This window comes from Amblyomma americanum, chromosome 7 (assembly GCF_052857255.1).
Source record: "Amblyomma americanum isolate KBUSLIRL-KWMA chromosome 7, ASM5285725v1, whole genome shotgun sequence".
Classification (NCBI taxonomy): domain Eukaryota; kingdom Metazoa; phylum Arthropoda; class Arachnida; order Ixodida; family Ixodidae; genus Amblyomma; species Amblyomma americanum.
Genome location: NC_135503.1, coordinates 40213440 through 40234034, shown reverse-complemented (window position 1 = coordinate 40234034; position 20595 = coordinate 40213440). Strand labels below are relative to the sequence as shown.

The window sequence follows — 20595 nt, the reverse complement described above, 5'->3', positions numbered from 1 at the left end:
ATGGGATGGTACCCAGCACGGCTCCACCAAATGTCACCGACAAACGTAGCAGAAAGCGGGAAGCACAGCTGTTTAATGGGGCGAGGATCGCCGAACATGCGCGGTCGTTTTTACAAAGAAGATGCTCGGCTCCGCGCTAGGATCTAAGGTTCAGCCACCAGGTGGCACCGGGAGAGTGTCAGCATTGTGGCAATATTTTTGTATATAGCAGCAGCGCTGTGCTGGAGGAAAGATATTGCTCTTTAACGACTGGTTTGTTTCAAACTTGGTGTAGAAGTCTCGCGACCACTTTTCACCATTCTAGCGGCGAATTTATGCGTGTAGCTCTGATTTCGCGTGCTTGTTGCAAATTCCTGCCCCAGGTATCTCTCTCTGCATGAGAGAAATAGGCTTTCTTTTTGGCATTCCTTATTTGTGCGATCTACCCTTTTGTAAGACGGCAGATTTGTAACCTTCAAGCGTGCGCCAACTTTGCGTCGCCATTTTAAACATGTGGCTAGCTTGAAGAATTATTCCGGGAGCATGATCAAGAGACTGCGCATAGTTGCGTTTCTTACCTTACCATAGTTGCGTTCTTACTTTTTTCATTGAGTCGGAGGTCCAAGCAGTCGACTGAGAAAATGAAAGACAATCCTTGAGAGTAAGTGACAAACACGCATGCATTTTGCGACCGTTTCGGGAGTGTGTTCACCGAAAACGGCTTCGCTTCTTTATTGTGACAGGCTTCGTAGCCTTCATCATCCGGCAGCAGAGAAAGTGCCGGATAGATTGCATATATCTCTCAACGGGCTTTGCGCCGCAAATATTTAGATCGTATGTACATGAAGTTATTAATGAAAATATGTTGGAAAGAGAAATATTCAAAACAGTGTTGATGGCGAGGAAGAGAAGCTACTTTCGTTCAAGGGACCAGTAAATAAGACATCTTTTTGAGAAAAACACTAAATACAGGTTAAAAGTTGACGGTGGCCATTATATAAACAGATACGTGCTATACCGGACCGATTTTCGTTTTATCTCACAGTGCCAAAGGGAGATATCGGCTTATTGGTTAATGGATGTTCAAAAGCAGGATTATGCTGTAACGATCCAGAACAGCTCTGAAGTTTTCCACTCCAAGCAAGCACACTACAATGGAACAACAAACTCTTCATCGGTAAACAGTAACCTCAGTGAATAATTAAGGTAACAGTAATAAATAAATGTGAAACTTTTGATAGTTAGCTAACATGTCCACGCCAGAATCATCTCAACAGGTGAAGAAAACTACAGAGACTCAATATTGGAATATTGTGTCGTAAAACCTAACCGATTACATCGTTAATCTATCCCCACACTCTGATCAGCCTTTAGAAAACGATCCGTAGGCCGCAGACATTTTATACCCAGCAATTCTGGACAAAAGCATTTTTTGAACAAGAAACCATTTATGAACGCAATTTTTTTCATATAATTTAAGATTTCACTATTATAATCAACATAGCTGCAGATCACTCGCCGGCAGTCTTCAATTTTTTTTTGAATAACGTTGCTGCAATTGTCAAAAGCGTTCCACATTGCTATTCTATTGGAGTTTTGACTGTACGATACGACCGATGGAAACGCTTTAAAAGAAATATTTTGCTGCATATCAGAAGAATGGACCATTACCTTCAATATTACCGTAAAAGTATCTTGCAGTTTTTTAATTTTCAAAATTTTTTGTTCGAAATTGCTGGAATTTTACACGCGGAATTGTGATGCAGGAAGACAAAAGTAAAACAGATTATTACTACTCAGGGAGCTACCGCAGGCATTTCATTATGGCAACATCTTTTTGTAATCTGCGGTGGACTACAAAAAGTCATTATCTTATCCTCTTTTCAATGTCATGAATGAGCGGCCTCCTACGCTAAATTGAGTTTCGCTAGAGGTATGATTGTTTCCAATGACCAACTCCAAGGGAGTAGTCAGCGCGTAGTCTAAAGGCTAAAACATTTCCAACTAAATCAACAAATACAACGCATATTCGACACAAGAGCATACAAATATTGTGACAGAAATGCAAATTGTGCTAAAGATTTTACATATTGAAAGCAAATCTTGCTTTAAAGGAAGAGGAAAGGTGTCGGAGGAGCACCTGGAACATTGTCTATGTTTGAGATGTTTATCATAGAAAAACGTTTACCTCACAAGAAGCGTGAGGCACACAATTATCCTTTCCTACAAATGGTAATCAACGTCTATGTAATGGAAGCGCTCGGAAGGAAATGCGAACGAGTTTACGAGGACTCGGCGAATTTCTAAGTTCGCAAGCGTTTAGACACAACGCATGCATTCTAAGATTACTTTATCAAATAAGACGTCATGCACCTTTTGACAACACATTAATTTGCTGCTCAGTCACAGGTGGCCCACTCAGGCAAACTGGACGAAAGGGGTTGTACGCGCTGGCCGGAGTTTTATACGTATCATGGAATTAACTTATCAGTCAACAAGTCGTGCGAAGCAAAGTGCGATGCATCGCTCATGACCCATAAATCTTTATTAGTGGAGCTTGATAAACTCTCTTTTTTTCATATCGGCTACTTTAGGTACAAGCCCCTTGATTCGATAAGAAACTCTGTTATGCGAGAAGACTAAGAACAGCCGAAAGATGTAAAGCTTAAAGCAGGTAACTATTTGCAAACTAAAAAACAACCTAAGCAAATGCAATGACACCTATCTACGCGTGAGACAGTGTTCTCCGAGTTCTTTAACTAAGCTAGGTCATACAAAACTGGCATTATGCTCCCGCCGCGATGCATCTCCAGATAAATGGGCTAGACCCTTCTAAACTTTCTTCATCCTCAGCCCTCACGTATCCTTTTTTTTTTTCCAAATTCACTGTCTTAGTGCTCGTTTCACAGGAGGTAAAAAGACAAAACTATACTATCCCCACCTTCCGGGAACTGTTCGGTTCTCACAGATCCCTAGCCGACCTCTGAATGGACACGGTTAGAAAAATTAGCGCGCCGAAGTGCTGCGCTCTGAAGAAAATCTTTTTTCTTTTTCTAGCTTTGTTTACGGCTGCTAACTGCGCATCCTCGTGTGTTCTGAAAAATTTCGTCCGCCATGCACTTCTTTAAAGCGTTATATTTGGATTCAATTACCATTGCTTGACTTATAGAGTTCGACAATGTATGCTACTCAATTTCTCTCGACCCTGGTAAACATCGCCTCGGCTTATAAATAAACCTTGCAAACTTTGTTTCGAACCTTTCTTGCCTGAACCTCCTTCGAATTAATGTTCAGTGAATCGAAATCTATGCTTCCCCCTCACATTTAGCAGAGCCATCTTTCGACCGAGTCGCAGAGTTCTTCGTGATACCGATCACTGCCAATAATTGATAGCATGAAGGCAACTAGCCATAACTGCATACTTTTGTGTCATTTGTCCACCTTGTAAAGCCACGCCGAGGTATACCAACGATGCTGAGAGCGAACTTCCTTAAAATTAGTCCCAAGTGACATGCCGTCACAGAGCCAGTTGCCGAGCGGCCTATTTCATAGGTTATACTGACGGCAAAGAACGTCAAATAAGGTGCTCGGTCTTTTGAAAGCAGCCTGAAATGAATAATCGAACCATCATCAATACCCTGTCGTATTCTGCACTCACAGCAGGCTTGTTTGTAAACAGCTGTTACATGGCAGTACTCGGACATGCATCAGTTGCTGTATCATCAGACCATCACTGCATTGAGCAATGCAACAACGCGAGCAGAAAAGCCTATCATTCAAATACAATCCTGTCTTACAGTGGCTAGCTGACTGACGTCAGAGAGGTAAAAGTTCTTGAACCTGTAGTCAACCGTCGCGCCTGCTCATGAAGATCTTACCCTCCATGCTTAAGACCAAGTTGAATCTTGACCTCGTCGCCATCACCAATATACAAGCTTGTCTAACAACGAAGGGCTGCACCGTCTAATGGGAACACTTTAATGAGATTGCAATTACCACACAAAGGCTCGAATCCTTATTTTCGAATTCGAGTCTATCACTTCCCTGCCTCGAGAACTCTCGCTCAATACTTCTCAAAGCGCATTTTTTACTATAACTGTAATTTTTGGCCTCCACTCTCTAAAGGTGTTCTCTGTACTTATGAGAGGAGAAAATGGTCACGTCGAAGTGACGATGTACTTCTGGGGGCTAGATTTGGATCCTTGTGAACTGAGGGCTGCATGCAAATGCATGCGAAATAAAATCCCCCACAACAGCCACTCATCTGGGCAAGGTGCTATTTTGTAATTTTGAAATACTTATTTAAATGTCAAGCATACATGTAGCACCCTCTGGTGAACATAATCGCGGAAGCTAGTGCTTTTTAAGATGTTTGTTCACTAATCTTCAATAAATGGCGCTCTAATTCTTTCATGCTGCAAAACTAAGTAGTTGAAACGATTCACCAAACCTCTAAGACCTCCAACCATCCCTTCATACAACTTGCCACCCTTACCCATGTATGGCATATGCGTATCGAGAAAATCGCGGCCGCGGTTATTCACAATAGTTTACTGACCACTTTTTCTCCTAAAAGCCATTCAGCAGGAAAGAAATGGCGCAGCCTTACTGCGGCTGGCATAAAAGTTAGGGCTTAAATAAATGTGACGCAGACTTCGTAGACATTTCTGTTAATAGGCATGCATTGGCAACTAAAGTACATGTTCTGTCCAGGACATACACTTGAGAGTCTTAAGATATTCTGCTTTCTTTAAGCTCTATTGCCTTAATAAATCATGAGTATATCAGTGAAAAGCACAAGGACTGTGTCATTAGCGTCGTAAACGGTGCATTGGTTGACTACCATCACAGTAGAAGCTCTGGAGAACTGTTCAGGATTTACCGAAATATGTGCACTGTTGAGGATATTCTAAAAATCACTCGAAAAGAACAAAACTTTGGATAGTACCCCAAAGGCCAAGTGTGTAGTAGCCTTTCCTACAGACTGTATTAGGTAGCCAAAAATACTCTTCCATGCGTATTACGTGGTCTCATAAACTCTAAACCGCGTATAAAGCGCCTAGTATTGCGTAGTAGCTGAAAAAAAAAGAAACACAGTGTGGATCTATAGCTTATATCTACAAGCATCAGCTTTAAATGGAAACCCCGAAGAGAGAGGCTATGTGGAACGAAAAGGAAATAAAAGAAGCAAATACTTTGCGTGCAATGCGTTAACAGTGATAAAGGTATATATCATATGTGATTTCTGAGAGTAATGATGTATATTAAATAGTATGGGTGATTGTTTTCGTATCTGCTTGAAATGGTCCTATACAGCTCAGCGTGTGTGCGGCGTTCAACAAGAACTCGCGTCGCCTAGTTCACGCGAGAAAGTTCGCGCGCAAAAGGGGGACAGCCACAACTGGCGATATCAGCAACAATGTTCGCAGTAGATGAACCTTCACGTCGTACAACAAGAATCACTGACCATTCTAAAACGTTTCTCTAGTCGAGTGGAGGGAAGGAGTGTTTTGCGTATTATAGATTTCAAGAAGGGGGACGATCTTAGAAATGCGCGCTTCTGGCAAAGTACGAGCAGTCTCACAGAAAGCGTATTGCCGGCCTAGTCGAGACAACCGGTACATTATTAGCTCTATCAATGCGCGTACTCACATTGCTATCTTTTTCCCTTTTCCGCGCTCTTTATATCCTAGAGAAGCTCTATGAGAATAAATTACATAGTCTATGTTAATAGGTTTTCGGCGAAGAGAACAAGCTGCCTCTCAAAATTTTCCGGATCGAGGGACTATTTGAACCGCTACAGGGCTCCACCGAGGGACTTAGCTAAAGTAATGTTCCAGCAGCTGTGAGTTACTATTCCTTCAGAAGAAATATTCTGGGACCAAAACACCGCAGCCAAGTTTAGCAGAGGTCTACACGTTGAATTTCGTGACACTTGTTCTTGGTTTTCATTAATATTTCACAGGACTAAATCACCTTTGATATTTCTACGCTCCGTTAACCCTGATAACTTCATCTGGTTATGGCTGCAGCGTTTACATAAAACTGTTTCAGTATATTTTACAGTCTCTGCATTGTCGTAAGACAGTGACTACACTGCCACCTGCTAAACCGTCTCGTTTACTAAACCTCTTACTCAGCCATCTGTGACTTGGTTACCAAGCCTATGCAAGAGGCACCGATTGCTGCGTTGTTAACGTTGTGAGCTTTGAGGTGTGCTTGCAGTAAACGTATCTAGTCTACAAACGCATTTTTCAATGACGTTATTGTGTCACTGAATTTTTTTCCACCAAAGTGACAGAAATAAAGCAAAGGAAAAGGACAGTGAGATCAAGACTGGTCATTAGGTTCCAATCTCTTGGAAGATAATGTCTATGCCAGGGCCTTAGATTTCAACTCATTTCTCGCGGATACAAAATGAACCATACAATAAGTGACACAAACGGCTCGAAACAAACATCTGCGGCCACATACACTCTCATTAATGACAAAAAGCATCCCTTTTAGTGAGAGATAATTCGTCACTAGTTTGCGCATTGCTTTTGTCCAATGTCACATTCACGGGACAAACACGCACATCACAAAATTCTGAGTACAAAGAGTCTTGAAACTTGAAAAGGTTCGATGACGTCAGGTCAAAGTGTGAATATGAACATTCACAATACGTTCCGCAGTACGAGCAGAAAAAGATGCGAGAAATGGGTTCGCCACATTCAGAATCTTGAGTGTCTCAACGCTGGTTCGTTCAGAATGGTGGAAGCCTGAATCGATTTGCTCACTTCGGGCACAACGTTAGAGTTCTTTGAAGCCTAAAGACATGAGGACGAATGCCAGGAAGCAGCTTAGGGTCTGAAACTAAACGGCTTAAGAGCAAACAGCTTGTTTGATTCGATTCAGGCAGCCGCGCCACTTCAAAGAAACTTGATTAGTGCGATGCCAATGACAACCGTGGCGACAGTGTCTTAATACCAGTACCTCAAGGAGCATTTGCTTTTCCCTTCACTTTTACCGGCACGAACCTCAGGTGCTTTAGGGATTATTGTATGAAACCGGTGTAAACTTTGAGTCAAAGCCGAATTTGGGCTCGAATGTCTGCGGTGACAAGGCTTGCTACCGAACGCTTATGCTCAGCTGGAGTGTGGAACATATTACCGCACTGATATTGTGATTTATAGCGCGTCGTTATCGCAGTATTTGAGCCCAAAGATATTCGAATAAAAAAATTGAAGCAATTAAGATAAATTACGCAGATTTAACAGCAGTCATTTCAGAACTACGTTGTCGTCTCTCAGAATTCCCACTAGGCACCATTTGGTACACAGCTGAAATTTGACAACAGTCACTTACTTTCTCATACTGTGAGCCCCAGAGGAAATCACAGCACTCACGAAACGCTATCGTCCCATCTCGTCGTTGTTGTCCATGAACGCCAGTGAAAACAGCGCAGTTTTGTCGCGTTTCACTTCTGTACACTTCATACAAAACCGTTGTGGTCGGCGCCATCTCAATCCCAAAAATTACCCACAAAGCAAGCCTGCCAGCGGCTCTGCACCCAAAACGGACTCCTACGTCGAAAAAAAAAGCGAGCACAGTAAGGCGCAATTCCTCACGTGCGCCGTAGGTACAGGCATTCCTTTCATTCTTGCACATATAATCACTGCCACACCACCGTACCGTACAACCCAGGAGACACTAGTGCCAACTTGAGCTGTGCCGGCCATAAGACAACGAGCGTTCCGCCGCTTCACACACCGTTCAATCCAGGGCAACTTTTGGTGCGACGAGCTCGAAGATCAAGTGCTTGTTCACAGGGCACAGTCTTCCCGCAGACGCAACCCGTGCCACACGCGATTCAAGCAGCCGCTTCTATGGCAGGCCGATGCCCCGAGTCGCTACCACCGACACCGGAAGTCCACTCCGCTTACCGCGATCACCTGCACACGCCTACTCGCCGCGGACACCGTGGGTCACCGGAGCACATCGGGAGTCACCAGCGTCGGTGGCGGCACGGAGAGCGAGGAGAAACGTTACGGTGACGGCGGCGGTGGCCCACCGCCTTCCGTCGCCCTCAAGACGGCGAAGGCCTGGGCGCCGCGTGGTGAATCGGGCAGCGGCCACCAAAGTCCGGCTGCTGGATGGTCGACGTGGAGGCCGAGTGCAGGCTGGTCGACGGGCGCGCGCCCAGGTAGCACAGCTGCGGCACGTCGTAGTTTGAGGAGGAGGCCAGGCTGCTTCCGCCGCCCTGGTTGGGGGCCCCCTCCGTGGCCCTGTGCTAGGAGTCGGTGCAGTCGAAGTGCAGGGGCGACTTGCGCATCTCCAGCATTTGCATAATGCCGTTCTCCTGCGCGTGCAGGTCCATGGCGCTGGGCACGTACGTGTTGCCCGCCGCCGTCGGAAGGCACTTGGAGCACTGGCGCCGCAGTGCGGGTCGCTGCCGCGACGCCCGGCAGCGCACGGCGAACCGGAGCTCCTCGGCCATCTCCGAGCACAACGATTGCTGCGTGGAACAGAATAGCAAGTTCTGCGCGCCAGAAGGAGCGTCCGGTTACGACCTGAGACTCGGCCCCTCCTCCTCCTCCCCTACACTGACCCGGAGCACGGAGGAAGAGAGACAGGAGAGCAGGGCTCGACCGGCGCCAGATTCTCGTTGGCAGGTGGCGTGTGTAACCGATTTAAAGAAAGGTCCTATGTTTGCTCATGGTTCTTATAGCCAGAGCCGTACGAAGAACGGTCGTAAAGATTTGCATTGTTTACTTGTCTCCAGCGCCGTAACGACTGTTTTGTCCTGCTACGTGCGCGCTGCACAAAAGGCAGTGCGCCAGACTTAGCGACAAAAGGGATAATTTTTCATGAAATTCCGGTTTGTCGATGACCCATTCAATGAAAGGACGAAACACTTTTCCATCATTCTGATCGAAAAAGAGGATCGAAAGCTGCCAGAGAACACGGACAAGTAGCCCAATGAGGTAGCATTTTGTGGCGAAAACTCTGCCTGCTGCACAGTGCTCGGCAATAAGACTGGTGCATATTGGTAAGGAAAACTTTACTCCGCTGTAAAATTCTTACGATCACTGCTTAATACTTCTTGTCAGTTCAAACGTTTCCTTTCTCTTGTGTCCATTTCAGTCTTGGTTTATCCTAGATTCATCAATTTGTTCTGCCTCTCTCCTGTCAGCCTCTACGTGCGTGTTTTGAATTTTCCTGATGCGTGTTCTTTCTGTTTATCTGTTCTGATCATCCATATCCTAAGTCTCTCCGACTGTTCTGCTTTACAGCTCATCATGTAGGTCAGATGACCTACGCTTCATAATCTCAATGAATGCACGCGAGTCGCTGGGATTCTTAACCTTTGTGAATACACAGTCGAAAGCGGTCATGAAAGGAACACCAGAGACCGTGTCTTTGCTCCCCGTGAACTAACCAGAGGAAACAGTTTTATAGCACAGTTTCTTTAGCTAAAATTTATATCACCAAAATCAGCGTACAAAGAAGTGCGAATAACACATTCACAAGAGGGTTACCACTGCGTAATGCTAAATGCATATAAGTAGAGTCATAGCGCCTTCTTTGTAGCTTTCCACACTTACTCATTATAAGACTAGCGCTCCTGTCCACAGCATCTGAGCCGCTCCTCAGGCAGCGTGTTTGAATGGTTCTCGTGGCAGCCACCCTCCGGTCACGCATTCCTATGCTCTCGGCACACCATCCTCCTTATACAGTAACCACCATCAGGCTGCGGATACTTACACTATCGCCATATTCTTCTCCATCCACGGTTACCAGCCCAAGGGTGGCTCTCGTAGCAGCCTCCCTCCGGTTATGCATTCCTCCGTATTCACCATACCCCACTTCTTCCACGGCAACTGCTCTTCGAGTGGTTGCCGTGGCAACCACCTTCCGCTTACGCTTTACTACTACTACCACTGCAACGACGCGAAACCCAGAGAATGAATCGTTAAGAGCAGTCGCTTTAAAACCCGTCTAACGGGACAGGAGAGGATGGAAAAATTCTCTACCGGAAAACGGTGCTCGATCATTTAAGTACCCTGTGGAGTGCGCCCCACTAGCCATGTGTGACCAAGGTACTGAGAAGGTCCCAGGCGACTTTACTACATCGAATTCGCACGGCCTCTGCTCGCACTCCTGCTTGGATGCATAAGACGGGCGTGACATCGTCTCCGCTATGTTCTTTATGTGGTGTGTGCGGGGATATCGAACATTATATTATGTACTGCCCAGAGTACAACCCGGAAGGGTATGTGATGTTCGCTTCCTCCAAGAAGACAGGAACCCTTCACACACAGTACAGTTCAGGACATTTTCTACCCGAGTGGAAACCAGACATGCAGAAGGAAGGCTGCACGCCTTCTTTTAACATTTCTGCAGGACACTGATCTTGTTTCTAAATGGTGACAGTAGGAACGGACTATGACGTATTGTGATTGCATGTGTGCGTAGATGGTGTCTTCTGGAGTGGACTGCGTTATACTGTGAGTGAAATTGTGTATGGATTGTGGTACTACAGTGCACTATGTTCTACTGTGACTGAATATGTGCATAGATGGGGACTTCTGGAGTGGACTGTGATGTGGACTATGTGGAGTGATTGTGTGCATAGATGGTGACTGCGGGAGATGAATGTGTGCTATTATAAGAGACTGCGCGCATAGCGGGATAGATGCGACAGGTTTTAGGACATTATAAATATAGAAGGGGCGCTACGGTGGAGCAATTTCTGGCTGAATAAGCAAGGCTAATCCCACCTGTAGCATTCAGCGGCTCAACTCAACTCAGCACTAGACTATGCGGAAGCAACGAAATCGGGGCAAACGAGAACAGAGCTTGCACCTAGCTGTTGCTCTGCGTTCACTTGGGGTGCAACCAAATGAGCCTAGCATTTTCAGCCGTTTAGGCGATAACTACGGGCAGGTCTTGCAAAGAGCAAGACGCGACGTTGCCGTTCCCATTTCGAGAATGAGAGACAACGAACTTTACGACCGTTTCTCGTACGCAGGGTAACCATGTCACGCCGGCACATATTGCCAGGCCGAGCAAACGAGAGCACGGAAGCACATGCACTGCTGAAATGAAGTGCATAAAGCTGCGCGGAAGAAAGAACCAGGCGCAGTTAGCACCTAACATGTGGCGTGAGCCAGCAATCCTGCATGTCTTACTCCATGACCCGAGAAGGAACAGAAACAACAAGCGTGCAACGTGTTTGCAGCCATTTAGGATGATAACGTCTAACATGCGGCCAAGTAAAAAAAAAAACGACGTGAAATTTCCCAGCGAGCGAATAAGACAAATTTCATTAATCGTTATATTTATGCGCAAACGTGCCTACCTCTTCGCTCTGTTGATAGCATTTGGCCTGCGAGTGCGCAGTGGAGCGGAAGTGTTCCTATAGTGGATGAACAGCACAACAAAGGCGGGACAAAGGCAAGAGAAGAGCTTACTAGCAGCTGAGTTTATTGAAGAATGAAAAGTGGTAATATATAGTGAACGCCAGCAATCAAATATAAAAACAGAAAAAACCTACAAACGGAACGGGTAAACAACCTAAGCCACGTGCAAGTCAAGACCTTCAATTTCCTTGTCACTTAATGTCACCGAAGGATTGCTGATGCATTTTTTTCCAAGATTATGGATGCGACACGCTTCCATGATTTCGCGCGTTACCTTGTTCTTATGATAGAACAGCACTGCTGTCTTCTTGTACAGTGGTTCGCATTTACATTTTTTGAAGCGAAACTTTGTCCCAGGAACCCGGCCATCTTTTTCTGTTTTTTTTATTTTCATGTTCTTTTTCGCGCTTACACTCACACCTAGCACAATGAGCGGAAACATGGCAAAGAAAGTCATTTTTTCTTGCGCATTCATGCTCCATAAACCTCTTATTCAGACATCTGCCTGTTTGCCCAACACATCCGGCACCGAACTTGAAGGTTATCTGGTACACAACGTTTTCTTTGCAGTCAACGGAGGGCGACACATATTGTACCTGGCAACCAACCTTATTTTTTTGGTTGTGCCTGCTAAACTTGTTTGCACATGGCGCTCAGTTTGCTAGAGGAAGAAAATATGACATCGACGCCATGCCTGCCTGCAACCTTCTTGAGGCCGTGCGACATGCCATGCTTGTAAGGAACTACAGCCAGTCTTTTCTCCTTTCTTTCATTGTAGTGACCGCTCTTAACACTTTTAAGCAGCTTTTCTGAAGCCCTAGAGATGATACGATCTGGGTAACTATTAGCGCGTAACCTGCACACTTGTGCAGTAATGCTATCAGCAATCCTATCATGACAAGACTTTTTCAGAGCAGATTTCAGGCAAGGTAGGGCTATGCCTCCTTTGACTAGCTTGGGGTGACCCGATGATAAGTTCAGCAACGGTTTTGCAGACCTCGGTCGATAACTCCAGCAAACATGTTCATGTTCGATAAACAAAGCCACATCTAAAAACTGAAGTTGATTATCACTGGGAATCTCGGTTGTGAACTTGAGGCCACGTCCATATTCGTTGACGTACGAAATCATGGAAGCGTATCACATCCATAATCTTGGAGAAAAATGCATCAGCAATCCTTTCGGGACATTAAGTGACAAGGAAATTCAATATCTTGACTTGCACGTGGCATAGATTGTTCCCCCTTTTGTAGATTTTTCTGTTTTTATAATTGATTGCTGGCGCTCCCTATATATTACCACTTTTCTTTCTTCAGTAAATTCAGTTGCTAGTCAGTGCTTGCCTTGCCTTTGTCCCGCCTTTGTTGTGCTGTTCGCCCACCATGAATGCACAAACTCGCACAAATCTCAGCTTTACACACTCTTTCTATAGAAGCTGAAGCTGGTACTAGTATATCCTTTATCGGTGTGTAGCTCGCCTACGTCGTGTGGGTTCGAAAAGCATTTTTTACTACCATGTTCTCTTATAGTTTATCTCCCCATCTTTCTTTCGTAGAAGACGTGTAAGAATTGCTCTACACACTCCGCTGCAGTGTTTAGAGGTTACACACAGCAACTGAGAGTCGCACTTATAGACATCTGTCTTTCATAGTCATGATTCGCTTGCGCAAAAAAAGACAAATCAGCAAAATTGCTTTCTATCGCACAAGTGTGCGATGGCACGAAATCGGGAATTTTTCTCTTCTTCGAGCGTCGGGACATCACAAAGACATCAGAGTACATTCCCCCCCCCCCCCCCCCCCAGAAAAAAAACAAAAAACTCACAGGACGGTTACGACTATGTAACGCGAGATTCAGCGACAGCTGTTCAGGCGTTTAGTTTTGGGGATATTTTGAGGTAGAAAAGATACAGTGACCTCATATCGCACTGGTATAGTGGTCAAGTGATGCACCCCTGCACTGGCAGGCGGCTGTTCCAAACAGAGCCACTCGTAGGCTTATGCGACCAAGGTTGACAGTGATATAATGTGAGTGCGTTAATGACATCCACCCACCGGTTTCGCCGACGGCGGACAACTACGACGCGCAAGCCACGGACTGGCGCCTGACAGCTATCGCTGTAAAAAGGTGCGATAAGCTACACATCGCCAAAGAAAGAGAGGCGGCTGATTTCGAGGCACATGTGCGGAGCTGTCAAGAGTCGTACCCTGTCCGTCTGCGCGTGCTTGCGGGAGTTGACGCAGAACTCCATGATGGCGGTGACGATGGCGACGGCGAGTCCGCACAGCAGCACGACGAACACGCCGCCGATGTTGGCGAGGCCCAGCGCGTTGGCCTTGCCCTCCTTGTTCTTGTCGTCTCGGTTGCAGGTGAGCCCCGGGCTCTTCCACCACTTGTTGTACAGTATCTGGATGACGCCTTTCTCCTGCAGATCCAGGATGGCCAGCGATATCTTGTCCCGCCACGGCGAGCCTGCGCGTCCATCATTGCGGAGATGAGGCACGTTAAATCACCCGCAGAAATATTATCATCTCCAGGCTGCCTGTTGTTACAAAACCCTCTATGCTTGTCATTTTCTCTCTAAATTTCAGTGGCACAGCCCGGGACAGTTTCTATTTTTCATTCGATTTCATTACTCGCAAAATAGTATTTCTCACAAAACTGTGTGTGTACGTAGTGTGTAGGCAAGTGTGTGTTACAAATTTTGCTGATTGTGTCTGTGTGCAACTAAACAACTTCTTTTTGCATATCAGTCTCCCCCTACCCTTACACGTGACAACCTGCTTGCGTGTCCGCCCTGCCGTGCCCTACCTGCTCGCTCTGCCTGCATTGACCTGTCCTGCACTGCGCTACCTTCGTTCCTCTCTCTCTCGAAAGTGGGCTCTCATATGCGCAAGTGGAAGTGCGCATATGTGGGTCCGATGACCTCTGATAGGCTCTACAATATTCGTATACTTCATCTGGATATAACTGTTCATGACCGCGGTATCAATGTGGATCAGTTGTTTGGGATTAGATGACACCTCGGCTACATTGCTATCAGCCAATGTGAGGCTGAAAATGCACCATCGTCACTAAGGACAAAGCATAGATTGCGTGTACAGGCAGATGTTCCGAGTCTTTTATCGGCTACCGAATTAATTTACTTCGCACCGTCCCAGTTATAGACAAATAATGGCATAAACCGTTTATACTCTGGTGTATGACTGGTGCCTAGGAAGATGAATGTAGCGCTTAATCAATACAAACGTTACCACATGGGAAGGGACAGAAGTTTTGTCAGCATACATTCCTATAGTGACGATGACGCAATGCTTCGAAAGTGCAGTTTTGCCTGCGGTAGCAAAGCGTAGCTGAACTTAAGATGATGACTTTGAGTCGCAAAATTCAGCGCGGCCGTGCGCAAAACAAGCTTGACAAATTGCTATTCCTGTTTGGGTGGTCGACGCCTTCAGTGTGTACACCGCTATCTCGCAGAGCTCTAATTGAACGCGTTTCTATCACTCGAAAGGTTTGAAAAATAACGGAACTAATGGCTTTTGGTTGTCAGCAGGGAAGCTACGCGAAACGACATAATGAATGACACAGGTCAGTGGCAAAAGGTACTGAACAGGAAAGTCTTAACAAGGCAGTAAGCAATGTCGTAACAGTGACCCTTTTTCAACTTGTTCTCCGTTAGAAGGGCAGATAAAAAGATGTATTATTGACCAAGTTCTCTCAATTCCTTCACTTCGTTCTTCCTAATAGCAGCCACTCACGCATCGAACACCATATTTTCCTGGATTGATGTTAAGTGAGAATGTTTTCCTGGTTAATTGTTATCCTCTTAGCGTAAAGAACTATTCCGCTTAAGTAGTCCAGAAAATCTGGGCAGACGATTTAAATCTGCGCGGCTGTCCTCACCTACTGCATGGCACTGATCATTAAAAATCACCGCGGGAAATTTTGAAGTTCGGCACACCCTACTGACTTACATCACCGTTACAACCAGAATCACGGGTCTGGCAAGGACAAGTACGTGCGAGGGCGAAGTATTTTATAAGTACGATTCCATACCGCGTACGAAGAGTAGACCATCAGTATTAACATCTTCGTACACCATCTTACCACAGTCCTCTGTTTTCTATAAACTAGAAATTAAAATAATTGTGATTAAGTTACTCGGTTTCAGCTACTGACGTGTGACAGTTGGCGCTAATTTGTAAAACCATGGCGTTAGTAAAGCTGGGCATGTCAGCGCGGTAGGTGCCTTTTGAGGGAGCATGCAGTCTCTCTTACTGTTATGTATTGGGAATGTTTGAATTAAAGTTTGCTAAGATTGTCAGTATACGGACCCATTGGCGTAGCGATGCCGTATCCCTTGGAGTCTAGCAGTCCACCGACTTGCGTGAGGTTGCAGTCGCGCTGCACCATGTAGTCAAGCATGGTGGACTCCATTAGGAAGGCATAGTTGCCCTGCAGTACTCGTTGGACACCGTCCTCGTACGAGCTGACAAACACCCCGGGGCGGTTCTCCATGAACCGCCACATCTTCTGGTATGTTTCCATTTTCGAATCCTGCAGGACGAAGAGTATCACTGTTAAGAACAGGCCTCATTAATTGCCAGGCTAACTATACTGACATGTAGAAAGGTAACGGACAATTGATGCAGTTGAACGAGGGTTAAAGGCAACCGTAACTAAATAAATACAGAATTATGCGAGACGGTGGTTTCACACGTACCGAAAAAAATATTGGTAAGGAAATAGTCATTGCTGCAATGACTCCAGTATTTAATCGGTGTTACGAATTAAGAACCGACGAAAAAAGTGAAATTGTTCGCTACTGACACATCAGCTGCACTGACAGCTACAACTTGACTGTGGCATAGCTTCAAATTACTGCTGGTAGGAATTCACTCAAGATTGAGTGCAACTTTGAAACATTTGCCTACTCGTAAGTGTCGCGATTGCAGCTTCGTGGTCACTTTTCCTTCTCAGTCGACCTTAGTGGCGATGAAAATTTACACCCCTTATCTTACATTAATGAAGTTACCTCTTAGACAAAAAATAGCTTGGTAAAAACATGTTTGAAGCCATTTTAAAGATTCGGGAGATCTGTGTCACACCAATCAAACTGACTGTCACGAAAACTTCCTGCACTTCTGCTGTAATGTGAGTGACATTGTGTGCGTGTACGACTGAAGGTGAAACTGCACACGTCCAGTTCGAAAACCATGTTTAGGCTATGGTTGAAACGAACGCATAGTATGCACATGTCGCAATGAATGCTTATTCTTGTTTATCCCTTAGCCAAAGCGCACGGGCACATAAGCGCCTAAGAGATTCAGGATAGTCATTAAACAGTATGTAGCTGTGACCGTCGATGCTTTTATTTGCCAGCGTGTTTACGCAAGTATTACCATCTTTGAAGCAGCATTGCTACAAGCCACCTTGCACGTAGCACGCCTCCGTGCTCTCAGCTTACGCTGCTCGTCACGGTCTATCATTCGCCTTTTTCTGTTTCTGCGCGCCAAATTTCATCGGTCATAATTGCCACTTTCCTTGGTAAGGTAGCTAGCCAAGGCTCGGGCGTCTTCTCAAAATGCAGAAGCAGGCGACAAACTGACCACGGTTTAGCAAGCGGTAAACAACACGGCAACGAGAATGCCGGGATCCTCGTTGTAGGTGGGCCGCGCTGCGCTGGGTTGTGTCGTCATCTGTTATGCGAGTGGCAAAGCTGCAACGGCGAATAAATTAAAAGTGGCGCACTGTTACCGGATGAGTCGGCGTGTGTGATTACGTTACTCAGTGGTCGCCAGCCGGCGGACGCAAGGTTAAAATGTCACACTGACCCTGAAAAACGTCATGGTGGAGCCGGAGTCGAGTGTGCCGTAGGAGATCTTGCTCTGCTCGGCCAGGTCTTCGACACTTTCGATGGGCGTGATCATGCGTTCCACGGTCAGAAAGGCGGCCAGGTTGGCCGTGTACGACGAAATGAGGATGAGCGTGAAGAACCACCAGATGGTACCCACGATCCTCGTGGACGTGGCCTTGGGGTTGAGGTCGCAGCCCTGGTGCATGAGCGTCACGATGGTGAACCAGAAGCTGTTGCCCAGGCTGAACTGGTTCTCCATGACCCCGGCGTCCCGGACGCAGGTGTGCGGCGTCCGCCACTCGTACGGGCTGAACCGGGCCACGATGAACATGGTGAACGAGACGAGCAGGTATGCCGCAAGCACGTACAGCCAGATGTCCACGTCCAGCGGGCTCATGAATGAGAACAGTTTGACGGGCATTCCTGAGGGTAGCATGAAGAGGATGCCGATGCCTAGGTTCATGAAGGGCTTGGTGAAATCGATGACGGACTCGCGCGCGTAGTTGATGGTCATGGGCGCTACGGCCAGATCGGCGTTCTTGTCGATGATCTCCCGAACCATGCCGTTCCATTCGCCGGTGGTGGTGTTCTCGACGCCGAACTTCTTGTCGGGCACCAGGTACAGCTCGTAGTTGAAGCCCAGCAGGTCGGCGATGGTGCGCAGGAGGTCGATACAGAAGCCGTCGAAGCGGTCGTTACCCGTCAGGTTTTTGTTCTGCTTCATCATCACGTACGGGCGTGACTGCACGAGCGTGCGGTGGGGAAAACAACAAAAGAGGAAGTAAGTAAACAAATACTGTCGGGGTTAACAGCAACTCGCGGAGACCAGCATGAAACTAAATCGAGTTGACTGGAAGTAGCATGCACTTGATAACTGCCTTAACTACACAAATATATAGTACTTGCACCCCTCAAGGATAAATGACAATGGCATGCCTCTTGCTACTAAAACCAATGTACTGTGGGGACTCAGCCCCGCAGCCTTCCCTTTTCGTGTGCTTCCCCGCGAGGCACCGTACAGCAGCAGTCTCTCCTCGAGGAGGGGCGCATTCCCTGGTTAGTTACCTTAACTAACAAGAGCCAGCTTCGCAGCGCGAGAGATGTCTTGCGCGCGCGCGGGAGAGAGCCCCTTCGGCTGGGATCGTCGGCGCGAGCGGACGTTTCGTTCGCGATTCCGCTCTTCGCCAGCGGGGCGAGGAAGTGCCGGGGAGACATGCTCCCGTGTCTCGTCCCGTCCGGCTTCGGAGTATCCCTTGCTCTAACGTGGGTGAACATTCGCTCGTAACCTTGCTGGTGTGTATTGTAGTGATAGCTACATTACGGTAGGATTTAGAGCCTTCAGCGTGGCGGTGGCACGTGGCCGTGGCGGCGGCACGTGGCCAGCCACGTGGTGCGGAGCAGCTGCTGCTGCCGGCGGCGCTCCGGCAAAACCGAGCTGCAACAGCTGTGCGCATGCGCCGTGTCAAGTGGGACGCAGATGAAGGAACGCCCAGCGAAACGGAGCGGCGAAAGACTTACTTTGCGAATAAACTGAGCAAATTCCACTCGGCCAGCTGTAGCTATCGCGTAACTGCGGGTTTAACCAGGGCTAAACCACCGCCAATTTTTGTTGCCAACTGGTGCTATTGTAGCAATAAATGCCTGTTTTTGTCAGCCAATGTGTCGTTCCTTTGTTCCCTCAGAGCAAGGCCCGCCGTGGTCGGCGTGCGCTCGGTACCGTACGCGATCACGGGGTGGGGTCTGGCGGTTTTGAACTGCGTCAGCCCCGATTAATCGGGGGGAGCGTATTTATCCCCAAATTAAAACCCTACAGTACAGAGTACACATTTCCGCGCTGAAGTGTATTTGTTTATATTGTGCAATTTTAAGCTTTGTTCGAACCACTGTGCGATTGTCGTTGCGAGTCATTTCAAGGCAGAATGAATGCCAATTAAATTTTTGTTTGGAAATTGGAAATAAAGGCAACTGCACCAATAGTGTAGATACTGATAAGAACATATTGCATTGATGCTGTCTGTCTTGTTAAAACACGTGTGTGCGTGTCTTAAGAGATTCAATTTTTAAAAAATCAGTTGACGATGACAGGTGCTATGAATCTGGATTAGATTAGAATTCCTGGCTAAATTCCTCTTTTTTTTTTTGATGCGCGATATGATTTATTTTAAAAGAATATTTTCTCCAAGGCGCAAAACGAAGTTTTCTTTCCTATTTCGATGTTCTCAACTACCTGAGACAACTGACCCATTATTTTAAAGCTTTAAACTAAGAGGATTTTGAAATTCGCTCGCGTGTTAGATCAGGCTGAGAGAATGGCCACAGGACGGCAATAAACCACTCACGAAGAAGATTTGACACAGAGCCGCCTCAAAATATGGAAGAAGCTGGCTCTGTGTTACTCGTGCTGTCTTAGCCACTTGTAAGAACCAGAAAAAAAAATTACACCTGCTTCACTGTGCAATCGAATGGGCATATCACGATGACGCCCTGATCAATTCTGGCTAATGCTGTGGCACATTTTTCCACTGCAAATAGATGTGCCTTTTCGTGCCCCGTTACAACGCTACAGATTAAAATCCCGGTAGGGAGAGCCGAATTTCGATGTAGGCGAATTGCGATGAAGCGTACGTACGGTGTGATATCATTGCACATTGCAAAACCTTAAGCTGTCAAAATTCATCTGGAGCCCTCAACAAAGGCATCCTTTGTAGCGCATGCGTGAACTTGGTGTCTTAAATCTCACATACCACACTGTTTCTTGTGACCGGAATTAAGCTTGCAAACCGAAAGAAAAGTCTTCCCCGATCGATAAGGTTAGCAGAATTTCGCAAGACGAACAATGGGCATGATAGAAAATATTGATAAAGACGTTTACACAACATAAAATTTCTTAGATATGTCGGAACTTAAAATATTTTTTAACCACCGGTGTACAGCAACTTTGGCCATGTCAAAAAGGTGATGACTCTTTTCCGAAGCATTGTACGCTCGTTCTTATGTCACCTTCTTTTCCATTATAACAAATTGAGATTCTACCTGCACCTGAGTTTCTTGTCCGAAATGGTGCTGCTACTGACCCTGGTCAACGACTGAGCTCGCTGAGTGCAGGCGCGGACTGCGTATCAGTCGCTATTATTTTCTTGCAGGCAGTAGTCGTTGCTACGCCCTCCCGTCAAACACTTTCTGAACAGACTCGGCCAGAAATAGCATCAGTGTGCAGTGTTTGTGGGAAGCAAAGCTAAATGTAACCCATACGCCTTTTTCCTCTAGCAAAAAAAAATTAATGTTCCATGCTATGCGAAATATTATGAAATGCGGCGAATAACACTGTTTTTTGCCGAAAAAATGCCTTATTTT

General features: G+C 46.3%; 1 protein-coding gene across 2 annotated transcripts in view; it reads right to left on the bottom strand.

Annotated features, from left to right (window-relative positions):
- Positions 1-672: 672 nt before the first annotated feature.
- Positions 673-20595, bottom strand: part of LOC144098948 (glutamate receptor ionotropic, kainate 2) — a 338155-nt gene continuing 318232 nt past the window's right edge. The window contains exons 10-13 of one of the 2 annotated variants that reach the window (XM_077631933.1): positions 17219-17983; positions 15719-15941; positions 13591-13856; positions 673-8500 (exon numbers count right to left, since the gene is read on the bottom strand). In XM_077631933.1, the coding sequence (XP_077488059.1) occupies positions 8252-8500; positions 13591-13856; positions 15719-15941; positions 17219-17983 (1503 nt within the window). In that variant the 3' untranslated portion in view covers positions 673-8251. The remainder of the gene's footprint in view (positions 8501-13590; positions 13857-15718; positions 15942-17218; positions 17984-20595) is intronic. The other variant, XM_077631934.1, reaches the window with a different exon arrangement.